The sequence below is a fragment of the Columba livia genome, chromosome 2, assembly GCF_036013475.1.
Source record: "Columba livia isolate bColLiv1 breed racing homer chromosome 2, bColLiv1.pat.W.v2, whole genome shotgun sequence".
Lineage (NCBI taxonomy): Eukaryota > Metazoa > Chordata > Aves > Columbiformes > Columbidae > Columba > Columba livia.
In genome coordinates, this window is record NC_088603.1 from 110,279,131 (window position 1) to 110,293,402 (window position 14,272).

General features: G+C 40.7%; 1 protein-coding gene across 50 annotated transcripts in view; it reads left to right on the plus strand.

Annotated features, from left to right (window-relative positions):
• Positions 1-14,272, plus strand: part of EPB41L3 (erythrocyte membrane protein band 4.1 like 3) — a 148,553-nt gene that overhangs the window by 64,441 nt on the left and 69,840 nt on the right. For 46 of the 50 annotated variants that reach the window (XM_065053188.1, XM_065053196.1, XM_065053199.1 and 43 more), the window contains exon 2: positions 13,674-13,879. In XM_065053188.1, coding sequence (XP_064909260.1) covers positions 13,685-13,879 — 195 coding nt within the window. In that variant the 5' untranslated portion in view covers positions 13,674-13,684. Of the gene's footprint in view, positions 1-203; positions 322-13,673; positions 13,880-14,272 lie in introns of those variants that run through there. The other 4 variants (XM_065053201.1, XM_065053204.1, XM_065053190.1 and 1 more) reach the window with 3 other exon arrangements.

Below are 14,272 nucleotides of genomic sequence, written 5' to 3' on the forward strand. Positions count from 1 at the left end.
GTTTCTGCAGCCCCAGCTGTGGTGACACAATTGCATATAGCGAAGGCGAGGGAGAGAGGAGTGGGTTGGAGCCCAGCTGCAGGGTACCGCTCCCCCAGGGCCTTCCTGACATCCAGGAAGGGGGTGGATGACTTCATTCATTTTTTAGTTCAGATGTAATGGCTGCGTAAATATTGGCATGGAGATTTCTGTCCCCGCAGAAAACAGGCTGCAGAGTGAACAAAAGAGGTGAAATGCAACTCTGTCATTTATTCTGTGATCTGGTATCAGCCATAGCTACTAGAAGAAATGCTGGGGTGTTGAACTACAATTTATGATGAGGTAGGGAGTAATTTCTGTATTTTCTGCATGTTTAGTAGCTGCTGAGAAAGCTGAATTGTGCATTAAGATATCAAAATTATTTGATAAGTTAAACTTTGTAATTATAAATATTCCTTGGACAAATCTTTCTGGTAAGGAGAAAGTTTTGTTTGGTTGTTTTTTTTTTTTTCCCCACACTACCACATAGTGTAGAATATAAATAAGTTGAATTTTACATGCTGTGATCTGAAGGGTATTGAAAGGAATGGATTGGCATAAAATAATCAGTAGATACAGCGCACAGTGGTCCTTTGTCACATGCCAAGAGAGTTTGCATTGAGTCCTGCACAATGTCAGGAGCAGCAATGGGAAAAGCCGCCATTTATGGCTGTCGCTGATTTGGGCACTTTCCTGGTTAGCACATGAGTTAAGTTTGAAGCTCAGCACACTGAACAGGGTGTGATATCAAAGTTTTTTACTTTATTTCTGTATGGTAGGATTCTCCCTTAAAGGTGTATCATTGGAATTGTTTAGCAGCTACCAAATTAGTGGTTTGTAGCCTTAAAAATACATCATCAAACACTTTCCAGAGCTATGTATAAGAAAAAATACATGAGGACAGAAATAATTGAGACTGTAAAGTCATTAATTCCTCAGGATTTAGCAGCATCCAACTTAATTACCTCCACTTATGCTTTCAAATGTAATATTTGATACAGAATAGATTTTTATATGTTTTTAAATCCTCAGCTCCTGTTGAGTAACTTAGAATGATTTCTGTGACCTTCTTTTTTGAATCCTCAGTGATTTAAAAGCTGCAAAGAGCTTTTCTTACTCTTTCTGCTATGAGAGTTTGTCCATTCCCTCTTACTCTCATTTTTGTGATTAAGCTGCAACACAACTACTTTCTACTTTCTTATTCTTCCCCTCTTTCCTTCCTCCCCTGTTCTTTTCTGAACACTGTCTTGTGGAGACACCTCAAGCCACCTGACTGTCCCTATAGCCCCAACCCCTTCTGTTCTCTCTGAGCTGGTGTCACTTCTAAGTGTCTAAATCCAAGATAGTCATGCATCTCAAAGAGGACTTGCCAGATGCAGTATCATCCATCATCAGAGAGAGCATAATCCAATAAAATACTGGGTCAGGAGTATATGATGTAATTACTATATAGCTGTATGTATAATACTTCAGGGTTTCACAGGTGAAAAGAGTCAAATCCTCTTTAAAGATAGTTATTTTCATTGTTAGGCTGTTTTGGATGCTGGTTTTCAAATCCTCAGAGTTTGAGTAGCTGCACAGATGATGAAAGGTTTTGGCTTTATTGGGATGTGATGTGAAAGTACAGAAAGCTTGCTCTTAATTCATTGTGGAGTTCATTGTGGAAAGGACCCTCCAGACTTAATTATTGTGCATTGGGACAACATGTGCATGAGCTTTCCATGCTTTGAAAACATGCAACTAAAATGGTCCTAAAAGACAGAACCAAAGCAAACTGAAGCTGGGAGAGGACACCACTTAATCAGTGATTTTAAGTGAGATTATTCCACTCTGCAGGTGCTTGGATCCACCATAAATGTTCTTGCTCTTCGTGCATTTCCAGTCTGACTTATTTGTTCCTAGAAGTCCCTGCTCCCACACCATCTGTAGGTCTTGGTTTGCATCCAACACATTATTTAACAGCTGGTGGCTTTGAGGCATCAGGTCCAACTGCTGGTGTGCACACTTGAGTTTTTTAGAGTTGGACACATTGAACTGCATTTTCAGAGCTGGGTGTTTATCCCTGCTGATGGTCTGGCACGCTGGTGTCTGTGCAGGGCTTGGGAGGATGGTTTCGGAGGAACGGTATAACCTGGGGCACAGGTGTCACAGGCGAGCTGCTGGTGCCAAAGGAATGGTATTTTTGTAATCTGTAGCAGGTAATTGAAGCATTGAGGAGCATGGAGATCCCAGAAGAGCTTAAGTATAAAAAGCTGGCTGTCTGATGCCACAGGTTTGGTTGTTTAGACCTGTAAGATTTTAATTTGTTTGGGGAGCCAGTGGTTTTCTGATGCGGTGCTTCAAACTGGGAGTCTATTACTTGATATTGCAGGGCATGTTTTACATTCAAAACTGACGTGAATACCCAGGAGATTAAAATCTAAATACAAAGTAAATAATCAATTTCAGAAAAACAAAAGCTGTTAAGACTAAACACATCATGATGCCTCATCATGTAGCTTTACTGCATCAGACCTGTTTAACATCTTCAAAGTTGGAAAATGGGATGAACAAACAGTTTGATATTTTGGGAAAAAAGCAGAAAATGCTGTGGCCTTCTGAAGCTGAGCATACTTGAGGGCAGACTGATGCGTGGGCCCACGCCGGGCACAGGGAGCAGATATCCTGACCACATCACAAACATGTGTCTCACTGGGACGGAGCAGCAATGGAGGATGGAAACAGCAGCAGCTACCTGGAAGAGGCATCACCCAGCTGACTGCAAAACCTCTGTCCTCTCTGCCCCAAATGCTTCCTTTTGTCCATCTCTGAACCACACTAGATTGGAGAAAAGGCTACAAAATGTTAAAAAGAATCCCCCTCCTACACACACCCTATAAAAATGGGGGAGAAGTATCTATTCACTGCAAAAGCGAAAAAAAAAAATCATAACATTACATCGCTTTTGCCAGTAATAGGCTGGGAAGGGTTTAATTCATCAGAGAGCAGTCCTTTTTGACTTTTTCATTCACCACTCTGTAAAACCAAGCAAAAAACAACTGGTTTCTTTGCTGAATCCTGGTTAGTAAGATGTCTGGGAAATCAGAAGAGTCATGTTGATATTTTTAGTTGTAGGTCATCATTTTTTGTTTTACTTTGTAGGCTTTTACATCACCTTGGCTGGAAAGATAAGTGTCTGGTGGGAGTGAGCAGGAAGCCTTGGAGGAGATGGGCTTGATGCTCTCATCCATTCCTTGCCTATCTGATTCCCTGGTTTCTGTGAGGTTCAGCAGGTCACCAGCTTGGGAGCACTGGAGCACAGTCTATTTAAGAAGTGTATGAAACAGAAAATACTGTTCACAGGTGTTACAGTATTTTGGCCTGAGGGTAGTGTGATAATGTAGCTCACCTGTCACATGTCAGCAACTCTTGCAACTCTGTTTTTAATTTTGAATTAATTCCATTTTCTGCTCAGTATAAGAGAATATGAACTTAATGATCTGATGCCTGAAGCATGCTCAGTCTCTGCAGCATTAAATACAACTTTTAAAGAGTGAATGATGCCCACATTGGGCTCCAGAGGGATTCAGACAGGTCAACACCTCACGTAAGTGTAACTCAAGTAATCAAAGTCACTTGTCTGCAGAAAATCAGTGTGTGACACTGAGGGTTCCTTCTTGCCCTTTTAGTTGCTGAATGAAATATGTTATCAGTCAGTTCTAATCACAGCACTACAAGCATTTTTGGTGTGTTTTCTTTTGCATGGATTTATTTATTTTTTTAAACTGAAATGAGGCAAGTGTGGAGTTGAGGGTGTTTCTATGCAATTCTCTCATGACCAGCATCTGTGGGATGCTGCTATAGTCTACAGTACTGGTTCCTTCATTTTCTTCTCCTCCTCACATCTGTTTCCCCCCTGTAATTCCCTGTCGTCTCTCAGCATACTTATTTATTGAATTATTTATGTATTATTTCTGCTTCACCCTGCTTTTCTGAAATTACAGTACTTGTGTGGATTAAAGCTTTTTGGTGGGCAGCTGCTTTGCTGAAGTCTGCTATAAGCAGCAGTTTATGTTATAAGCATAATTTTTCACTTTTTCTCTGGAGTTCTCCTTCTACAATTTTTGGTGGTTTTTTTCAGTTTTGTTGATGGGGGGGATGACTTTTTGGGAGGGTGTTTGTTTGTGGTGGGGTTTGTTTGGTTTGTGTTGTTGGTTGTTGCTTTGTTTTGTTGTGTGGGTTCTTTGTTTTGTTTGGTTTGTTTGTTTCTTTATCAATGAAATAGCCATCAGGCTTGGGTTTAAGTGCTGTGCAGTTCTGTAGTTAGACCCAGCAGTCGCAGGAAGGTGTGCGTTTCCCCGCTTGTGAGTGTGGCCTCTTCCAAATGGGAGCCATCTGCAGGAACCCCAGCACGAGCAGTGGGCAGTGGCCATGATCCTGCTTTTGGAGCTGATGGATGAATCCTGGCACTGGGAGATGAGGGGGGCAGAAGCAGCCCCCACTTTTGGGTGCATGGAAAGATGCATTGACAACTGCACCCCATGCCTGGAGACCTGTACAGAGTGGTGGGAGAATGCAGCTACCTTCTTCCTCTGGTAAATTCATATCTGCCCATGGGGAAAACTGCTTTGGTCAGCAGGGTGGCAAAAAAACAGCCAAAACAGGTTATGGTGGCCTGATTTTCTTGTCCTGTTTAGAAATTAGGGTAGCCTTGGGGTGCTCTAGGTGATATGACCTCCAAAAGGTGATCTGGTGTCTTCAGGAAGCCTGGTCAGTCATATTTTTCATAAACCTTGCATGCAGGAGGGGCAAGGGAACCTGCAGTGATTCTGGGTTTTATTGCTGTGGGAAGCCACCCATCAAGAGAGCAAAACAGATCCGGGTAATTTCACTGAATCATAGAAATGAAAGGTAAACAGGAAATAAAAATGTTATCCTGTGCATCTAAATGCTCTGAAGCAGAAGAAAATATATGCATTTTGTGAATTCAGAATTGCCAACCCAAGTGGAAGGGATAGCAAAATCAACAAAATTTTATTTGCTTATGTTTTATAAAGTTGCAAACAGAATTTTGCTGCTACTGTTTATCTGCGTGTAAGTCTCCAGTGATGAGTTCACACAGCTATAGATAACTTCTTCTTGACTGTCATTACAGTTGCTACACCATCTATACTAAATCCCACTCAATGCCAATTGTATTCTTGCTTCATTTTTAGCAAATGTTTGATTACTTTCTGTCTGCAAGAAGCCTGCATGTATTGTAAGGCTCTTATCGGCTCCCGTCCCTCTCTTCCCTTTCCCAGGGTAAACAAAAACTTTTTCTGCAGGTTACATTTTCCAATCTTACGATTGTTCTTCCTGCTCTCTTCCTGGCACTCTCTAATGCATGTTTTTCAAAAAATATGAGTCCCAAACTAAAATACAGTATGCCGTGTGCTTCCTGGTGCTACAGAAGGCAGAACAGCTCCAGCATTATGTCCCAGATTGAAACTGATCTTGTTTCAGACCCTCACACTTCTTCGTTCCTGCTGCCTAACCCATAGCTTCCCCATCACTTCTGAGGTCCCCACTCTTGTTACCATTGCCTATAGGGGAATGTAGTCAGATTCAGCATATAGATGGTTTTCTGTCAGACTGCTTTTCTCCTCTTAAGTCTGGTGAGAATGGCAGCAGCATGCCCCAGCCACCCCGATGTGATGCTGGGCAGGGAGTGGGCACTCTCCTTTCCTTCGCTGATACTTGAAGGGCTGTGGTTCCTCAAAATTGATAGTTCTCCCAGGTTGTCATCATACTACTGATAAAAGTTGTCATCATACTGCTAAGTGTTCACGGGCTGGGGTTTGGGGCTTTTTTCATCACTTGTCCACCTTTTTTTTTCTTTCTACTTTTAAACATTTACACTGTTTCTGTGGTTCACTCATGAAAAAGTCATGCAGGGCTGTTTTAAAAGCCTTGCTAAAGATAGGCTCTGTCATCTGTACCACTTGCTTTTTATCAGCTGGGACAGATGCCCTGTCAGAGAGAGTGAGAAAGACATTATGCTAGTCTGACATGACTTTTTGATACATTCATGTTGAGTGTTGTGTTTGGGGTTTTTTTGTTTGTTTCTTTTTTTTTTTCTCTCTCTCTAATCTCATTATTTTTACAGGATTAGGAATCTTTAGCAGTGCGCTTCAGTAACTTTTCTGGTATTAAAAGCACACTAATTTCTGGCTTTTATGTCCCTACTTTCCTTTATAAGATCGGGTGGTGTGTTGGGTCTTTTCATTTCTTTTAGACCTTACCTGGCCCCACTGGCATCTGCAAGGTAGCAGCAGTTAATGGTTTAGAGATGGTTGCTGGTAGTTCCCCAAGCCCTGGTTCCAGTGGTTCCTGCTGACTTCAAACCACCTGGCTTACTGATGTGTTTGCTCTGATCTTCTCTTTACTCCATCCAGTCTGTGTTTGCACGTCCTGCACATCAGGTGAAAGATGCCCCCAGTATCTGGTCCCAGCTCACTGTGGTGAAATGAGGCACTGAATAATTCAGCCTTTTCTGTGTTCAGTAAAAGGCCTGGTTTGCCTTCTGGTGTATTTATACTCTCTTCTTCTTGTTTGCTGCATCTCTAGCTGATTTTAAGTCACTTTGCATCCTAGTCTTCATTTCTCCTTTTATGTCAATGTTGGTCTTTTATGTTCATCCCTGAATCACATGACCTTGGTTCTGCTTTGGTATACACTCTCCTTTTGACATATATTCCTGCCCGCCCACCCCCCCCCACCTCGTTTAAAAGCTCCTCATGCTTCCTGTCCTCACCCTTGCCAGGCAAGGGATAATTCTCCAGAAACACTGAGCTACATTTTCTTTCAGTGGTGGTAGAGGGTGCATTCAGAGAGGTGCATGATTGTCTGGGGCGGGGGAGTTTTGGGTCCTTACATGTAATTCAAGTCTGCTGTTGCCTTTTTATCCCCACTGAAGGGTGTGTGTGTTGGTTTTAAGGTGTTTTCCCCATCTCATCCTGATTACATGACACTTTTCTCAGATGTTGCCTCCATTTTTCCTTTTTTCATCTTTATCAAAGAATGTCAAAGGAATCTGTATTGTGCACCTTCCTAGGGGGTCAGACAAATATTTTAACTCATGCTATGTTTTTCAACACCTCCAGGCAGCCTTTTCTTATTATTGCTTATTAACATGTTCCTGTCCTCCCTGAAGTCTCTCTCCTTCACTGATACCTGTGGTTTGTGCAACAGATCTGTTAAGTCATTTAACCCAGAGCGTGCTGTGCTGGCGCCATTGCAGCTCAGCCTCATGCTTAGCACCTTCCTCCATTGGTTTGCCTCTTGTCTCTCTTGTTATTACCTTTTTGACCATCTTTTTGTTTTAGTTTGTTTTTTTCGTTTGTTTGTTTGTTATTTTTTGGGTTTTTTTGCTGGTATAAGGGTTGCACTTGGTGGGCTGGAGCCTTACAGGCATGTTAGATGGGTGCCCACTGATACCTGAATAAGTGGCGCTGCTTTCCCTCCCATGCTGAGGAGGTTCATCCCTCCCAGCTGAGCCACCTGCCCTGCAAAATTACACTGGTGCTGGCACAACAGAGGTGACAGGAGTGTGTGGTTGGGTTGGGGCATCCAGTTGTCCTTTTTGTGTAGTCATTCTTCACCCACATCTGATCAGGTCACGGCTCTGCATTCACTTTGGTTTGTTGGCATCCACTGGAGAAACCGTAACGCTAAGGAGATGCCTCCTCTGTAAGGCCTATGGTTGCTGCCGTCACTGGAGGATGGTGATGAGTAAACCTGCGTGAGGAGCAGGGAAACGAGAGGAGTCCCACAAGGAGGGAGAGAAGAAATCAAAGTTCAGAGCCCTCTTCTCTAGTGAGACCCCACCTGGAGCTCTGTGTCCAGCTCTGGAGCCCTCAGTACGGGAAAGACATGGACCTGTTGGAGAGGGGCCAGAGGAGGCCACAAAGGTGACGAGAGGGATGGAATATCTCTCCTTTGAGGACAGGCTGAGAGAGTTGGGGTTGTTCAGCCTGGAGAGAAGAATGGTCTGGGGAGACCCTATTGTGGCCTTTCAGTACTTAAAAGGGACCTATAAGAAAGATGGGGACAGACTTTTTAGAAGGACATGCTATGACAGGACAAGGGATAATGGTTTTAAACTAAAGGAGAGGAGATTCAAGCTAGACATGAGAATGAGGGTGGTGAAATACTGGTTCAGGTTGCCCAGAGTGGTGGTGGATGCCCCTAACCCTGGAGACATTCAAGTCTAGGCTGGAGAGAGCTCTGAGGAACCTGTTCTAGTTGAAGATGTCCCTACTCATTGCAGGGGGGGTGGACTAGATGATGTTTGACAGGCTACGTTACCTGGTCATAACCCAAACTATTCTATGATTCTATGAAAGAGTTGGTCTGAACTCTTGGTGAAGTGCAGCAGAGATCCTGCCTCTCTCAGGGACCTGGCACCAGGCTTTTGTGGCTAGGATGCCTCCTGCACGTGAGGGCAAAACTCACTCAAATCCAAAAAGGATCAACAAAAACATGATTGTTTTCCTAATATGGAACTCAACAGGAATGAAGGGAGCTGAGACTCAGAGCAGTTTGATGAAAACAGTTTGTATTTAAGCTTAGAAGTTGTCATTATGGCATGTATTCTTTTCTTGAAACATATATTGACATTTCTGTTACTGCTCATAGCAGCAATACGGTTCTCCATATGGTCTTCTCATCAGCATCTTGTTGTTATTGGATAAATATGTCTCTCGTTAGGCGGAACATTATTCTTGAAGTATAGAATCATTATTTTGTTTACATAACTTCCAAATTTGGACTTTTTCAATGGTTTAACACAATCTTCAGAAATTATTGTAATTAAAGGAGAACTTCCTACAAAGAGAATTAATTAGATCAAAGCAGCATTTAAATGTAAATCATTAATCTGTGCATTACAGGAAATAGTTAGTGGCTATGTATAGTTCATTTGATTATACTTCGTTCAATTTTGTTTTGCCATTACGTCACAATTTATTCAGAATTAATTTGCAATTTCCTCTGTAATGTGATTTCTGTTTGTTTAATATAGCAGATATTTTCACTAGCATGTATTTATATATAAATAAAGGTTTATTAATGACTGCTGTGTTAAACTGTGGCCTCTGCTGTCAATTAGCTGTGAATTTTGTTGCTCAGTAGGTGCAACCCAGAAGGTCTATGTTTTGAGAATGGGAGGCAAGGGGTCAAATAACTTGCTGAATGTATGAATATATACAGTAGATTGTGACTCTCACTTGCTAGAGGTGACCAGGTAACATAGCCTGAGCTTTGTCTGCTCAGAGAATTAGAGAACAACATGATTTAAGTTTCTGTAGAGGGAAAAGGAAATCATGTGCTTTAAGTCCATAGCAAGTAATTGGTGACAAAAATGGTCATCTCCCAAGCCGAGATATATTGGTAGCTGTAGGTAACAAGGAGTAGGTGCGTTGGAAGGTTTTTGGATGCAGGTTTTGTGCAAGTGGTTTGCAGGCTTTGAAATCCATATGTAATGTCTTTTGTAGTGTAAGGGTATGAACGGATTTCTGTGATATGATCTAATAAAAAATATTTTTAAATGTCATGGATTTTTTTGAAGTTGTTTTAATACCTTAATAGTATACTAATGTTTATCTTTCCTTGATTATTCTTCTGCAGCACTCTCAAACATATTTTAAAACTTTGCACTGCTGAAACTACATATATTTTTAACTTAATTTTTATGAAGTAGGTTAAAATAAGCTAGATAAGCTAGTTCTTGGCTTATTTTTTTCCCTTTAATCAGAAGACTTGATTTTCAATCTGATTGAATTCTGTAGCCGAATTCACTTTAGCCTTAGACTGTCCAGTATTACCAGCATCTGTGTTAAGTTTGACTCAGCTAATCTCTTGGAATCTTTGAATATTGGGTTTTAAGCCAAAACTTGGCTATCCAAGAGCACATCTGGCCTGCATATTATTACCTCATTTGTGTAAGGTAATTTCTTTTCATTAGTTTGTTTTCTGTTTGCTGGAAAGGAGAATTTGATATGGGGGTTGTGCTGGCAACAGAAAAAGTTTCGGGAACTTCAGTTATTTCTTTTCTCCTGTACTGAAATTCACATTAGAAGTCATGATTTTGATACATAGCCAGTTATAGCAAATAAACTAATAATATAAGACATTCTGAGCCTACTATATGTGTTTGACAAATGTGTAGACACTATTAGCTAGTCTGTCAGGATTGCTGTGTATAAACAAAGGTAAGGTTTTTGTTGTTAAATTTCTTAAGATTACTGTTATTCTTCAGTAAGTGAATGTGCTGCTTCCTAGGAGGATGATTGCACCATTTGAAAAAAAGAAATGCTTTCACAGATAGTTTGAATAAGCAGCTGTTTGCTGATGAAGGCAAAATAACCTATTGGTTTGCACTGAGGGAGGAATGTTGTTTTCTGTCTTGTAATTTTGGTATTTTAACCTGCACGAGTTGGAACGAGATAAACCTTAACAACGCAATCATCTGAGGAGTTTGTAAGAAACTGGACTCAAAATGTGTTTGCTTTGCCTCTATTTACATCTGTAAGATAACAGCGTGAAGTCAATAGCATTTTGTTCTCAGTATTTGTTATTAAACATATTAGTCTGCATAGGGAAATAAAGAAGACATTTGGAAATGGGTAACCTTGGGTTAATTAAATCCATCTGCTGTCTGACTAATGACAGGAATATTGTATCCAGGGAATCGCTTATGCTAAAATATTTGATAATGCACAAAAATTTTTCTAACAGAGCACTTTTAAAGCAAGTGAGGACTTTTGTATAACTGGAGAGTAAACCAGTCCCAGGGAGTAACTCCCAGTATTGTAAGGCTCTGCTTCATGCCAGAATGTCCCAGAAGAATTTAAGAACTATGTTTGTTGTTCCTTGAGGTACAAAATTATAACTGGCAAGATAAGTAAAACTTCTTGTCATTTCATGCTCCATGAAGTTGTGGTTTATGGGCTAATTTAAATGGCTGTGTTTCCATGCTGACAAAGAGCCTGGATACAAATGTTCGTTAGGAAAGAAGCTATATAGGGTGCAAAAATGAGCTTCCATTGATGGCAGCTGAAGGAAGACAGACTTTTGATTCATGTCAACTGGAAATCTGATCTTATATAAATTAATGCTTTGAGATACTTGGGGCGGCTGTTTTCAAACAGCAAGTATGATCGTTGCTTTCTATTTACACTGCTCTAATTCATGCCAAGAGGGGAAAAAAAACAATTGTACTACAACTTTAATGCATTACACCTTGTATTGGTCATCTATGCTGCTTGGTGGTGTTCAATTATTTTTGTAGCTGTTAGTTAGGTTTTTGTTACTTCCTAATTCATAGTTTGTGGAAAAGAAAATCAAATACATAGTTTGGTTTTTATTGAGTTGATTATTTGTTTAACTTGGATTTCATATCTTCATACACTTGTGCAAAACATGGTTGAGGGGGCAGAAAATTTGTGAAGTTTGTGGAGATCTGGATGCTCTTAAAGCAAGGCAACCGTAGGAGCATCCATCTTGATGTGACAGATGGGCAAAACAAAACTCTGAGAGATTAACATTGTTCTGCAGTTCAATTTTTAAAGCATGCAAAAAAGGATTGGCTGAATAGAATTGAAAATGGAGGATGGGTTTGTTTGATCTACATCAGAGGAACTTTTTTAGGCTTCCTTCATAGCAAGTTGGACCAAGTCATGCTCTTATGTGATTTATCTGGGCTTAAGCAAGCATCTAAAATAGGTCAGATGAATTGCCCTCTGAAATGCCTGGTTTTCTCCTCCCTGTTTAAAGTGGCCATCTCAGATGTGGACATCTGTAATTTGATTAGATGAGTGCCTTTCTGACTGTCATATTTTAAAAGACATAAGTTAATTTTTGCTTTTTGTTTATGTTGTTGAAATGATACATTTAACAGGGTGCTTTTGATATAACTGTGCCAGTTTGAGTGTAGAAATTTATGATGTATTCCTAAACAAGTCTATCACACAGTAGTACTTTGAAAATGTGGCCTGAAGCATAAATCTGCCACATATGCTTTCTAGTTCTGCTTTTCTCTCATGCTGTTTTGGTGTGCAGGAGGTAGGAACGTGCACTCCCATCCTCACAGGCAGTGCAAAAACTGAGCGCGGGCTGAATGCTGGGCACTTGCCTGCTGTACAGAGACATGGATTCACTGGAGGACTGAATATTGAAAGGGCAGGATACATAAATGAGTCTGAAAATAGTAATTCGCCTCATTTAAAACATTTTTTGTCAAGCAATGTAGCTTATTAAATGGAGAGGAGAGGAGAGGAGAGGAGAGGAGAGGAGAGGAGAGGAGAGGAGAGGAGAGGAGAGGAGAGGAGAGGAGAGGAGAGGAGGAGGAGTCTGCACATTTTTAGTACTCTTTAATAACCTGTTTCTACTAGTAAACATTGTAGTTTACTACATAGTGTATGTTCACAGTTGATAGTGACTTCCTAGCAGATGAATTAGCAGATGCATTTTCTGTGGAACTGCCTATAATTACATAGTAGCTATGGTTACCAGGTTAAAGAAATCAGGGCCTTATGATCGACAGAAATAGATTGCAGCAGACTGGTTTGGTTTTGAGTTGCTTAAAAGCAAAATGCTCAAGGATAAGACCATGAGCATATGAGTAACAAAAGTAAGAGCAGACTTTATTTGCTGAACTGGCACACAGTCTGCTTTTTCATATCCTTGTTTTGATAGAAAATCATAATATTTTTTAAAGTTGGATTTTGCTTCTATATAGTTTGAGAACTGGGTGCCAACAACATATTTGTAATGAAACTATTTAATTGAAATAATTAAGATTTTGAATGACTATTGCTTATGTTGTCATTTTCATTTACCAGTGCACAAAGTAAAATTCAAACAGCCTTGTCACTTTCAAGGAAAGTCATATTCACTTTATTTTAAATCTAACACTTAGAATGACTTAATGGAAGTATTTATCTTTTCTATTGGATGCTCCAGCACTTAGAAAGAAATTACTGAAATGTGGGTAAATTCAAGCAGGAAGGACAGAACTGTGCTTAAGGACAGTTGTACATTTCCACTGAAGTTGGTGGGACCACTTCAGATGTTTCTAGCCTATTTATTGCCCAAAAGCATAAAAAAAACACTTGAGTCCATTTCCAGAATGAAGTGCAAGTGTTGAGGAGTTCAAGAACTGTTGCCTTAAATGTAAAAAACAGAAGATTTAATGTTTTCAAAAGTTTCCACGTGGTTTAGAAGCCCAAACTGCAGTGAATTGTGTTGGATTTAGAGCCTTCAATCAGATGAGCTTTTCTCAGTATAGTACTCTTCTTTTATGAATTATGAACTATGTAGAACTGTATGTCTGTGTGTAACTTCAACATAATTCCTATAATTATATAATTACAATAATATAATTGTTCCTATATTATAATGTAGAGTAAGATTTTATGGCAATGGACTCTAAGAGTATGGATGCATTGCTTGATGTTTTGAACCAGATCTTTCCTAGGGACCCTCATTGGGCCACTAATAGCCACTTTACTTTTAAAGGCTGGGCATATTAAGATTAGGACATTGCACCTGATTTTTCTCCATTTTATAAGCCTCTCCTACAAACTCACAGCTATGAGATGGTACTCAGTAGGTCTGTTCCCCTTGTTTTACAGAATAACCAACCATGACTACAGAATCGGGATCGGACTCCGAGTCCAAGGACAAAGAGCAGGATCAGCAGGAGAACCCTGCACAGCAAGGGGCGGCAGAGACACAGCCACAGGACCAGCAGCAGCAGCAGCTGAGCGAGGAGCATCAAAACGAGCTCGAGCAGTTCTCAGCCGTGGCAGCTCACAGCACACCTGTGAAAAAGGAGCAGGTAAGTGAGCTCGTGCACACATGCTCCGTGCATGCAACCAGCTATGTGCCCACTTATTGCTCCCAGGAAATAATGAGCCTGGTGTCTCAGGAGTGGAAATATATATTCAGATACTCATGGAAGGCTATATGGTGTGATGCACAAGTCTTATGAGGAGCAGCTTGAGGAAACTGGGGCTGCTTAGCCTGGAGAAAAGGAGGCTGAGGGGAGACCTTATTTCTGTCTACAACTGCCTGAAAAGAGGTTGTAGCAAGGTGGGTGTCAGTCTCTTCTCCCAAGTAACAAGTGATAGGACAAGAGAAAGTGCCCTCAAGTTGTGCCAGAGGAGGTTCAGATTGGATATTAGGAAAAATTTCTTCACTGAAAGGGTTGTCAACCATTGAAACAGGCTGC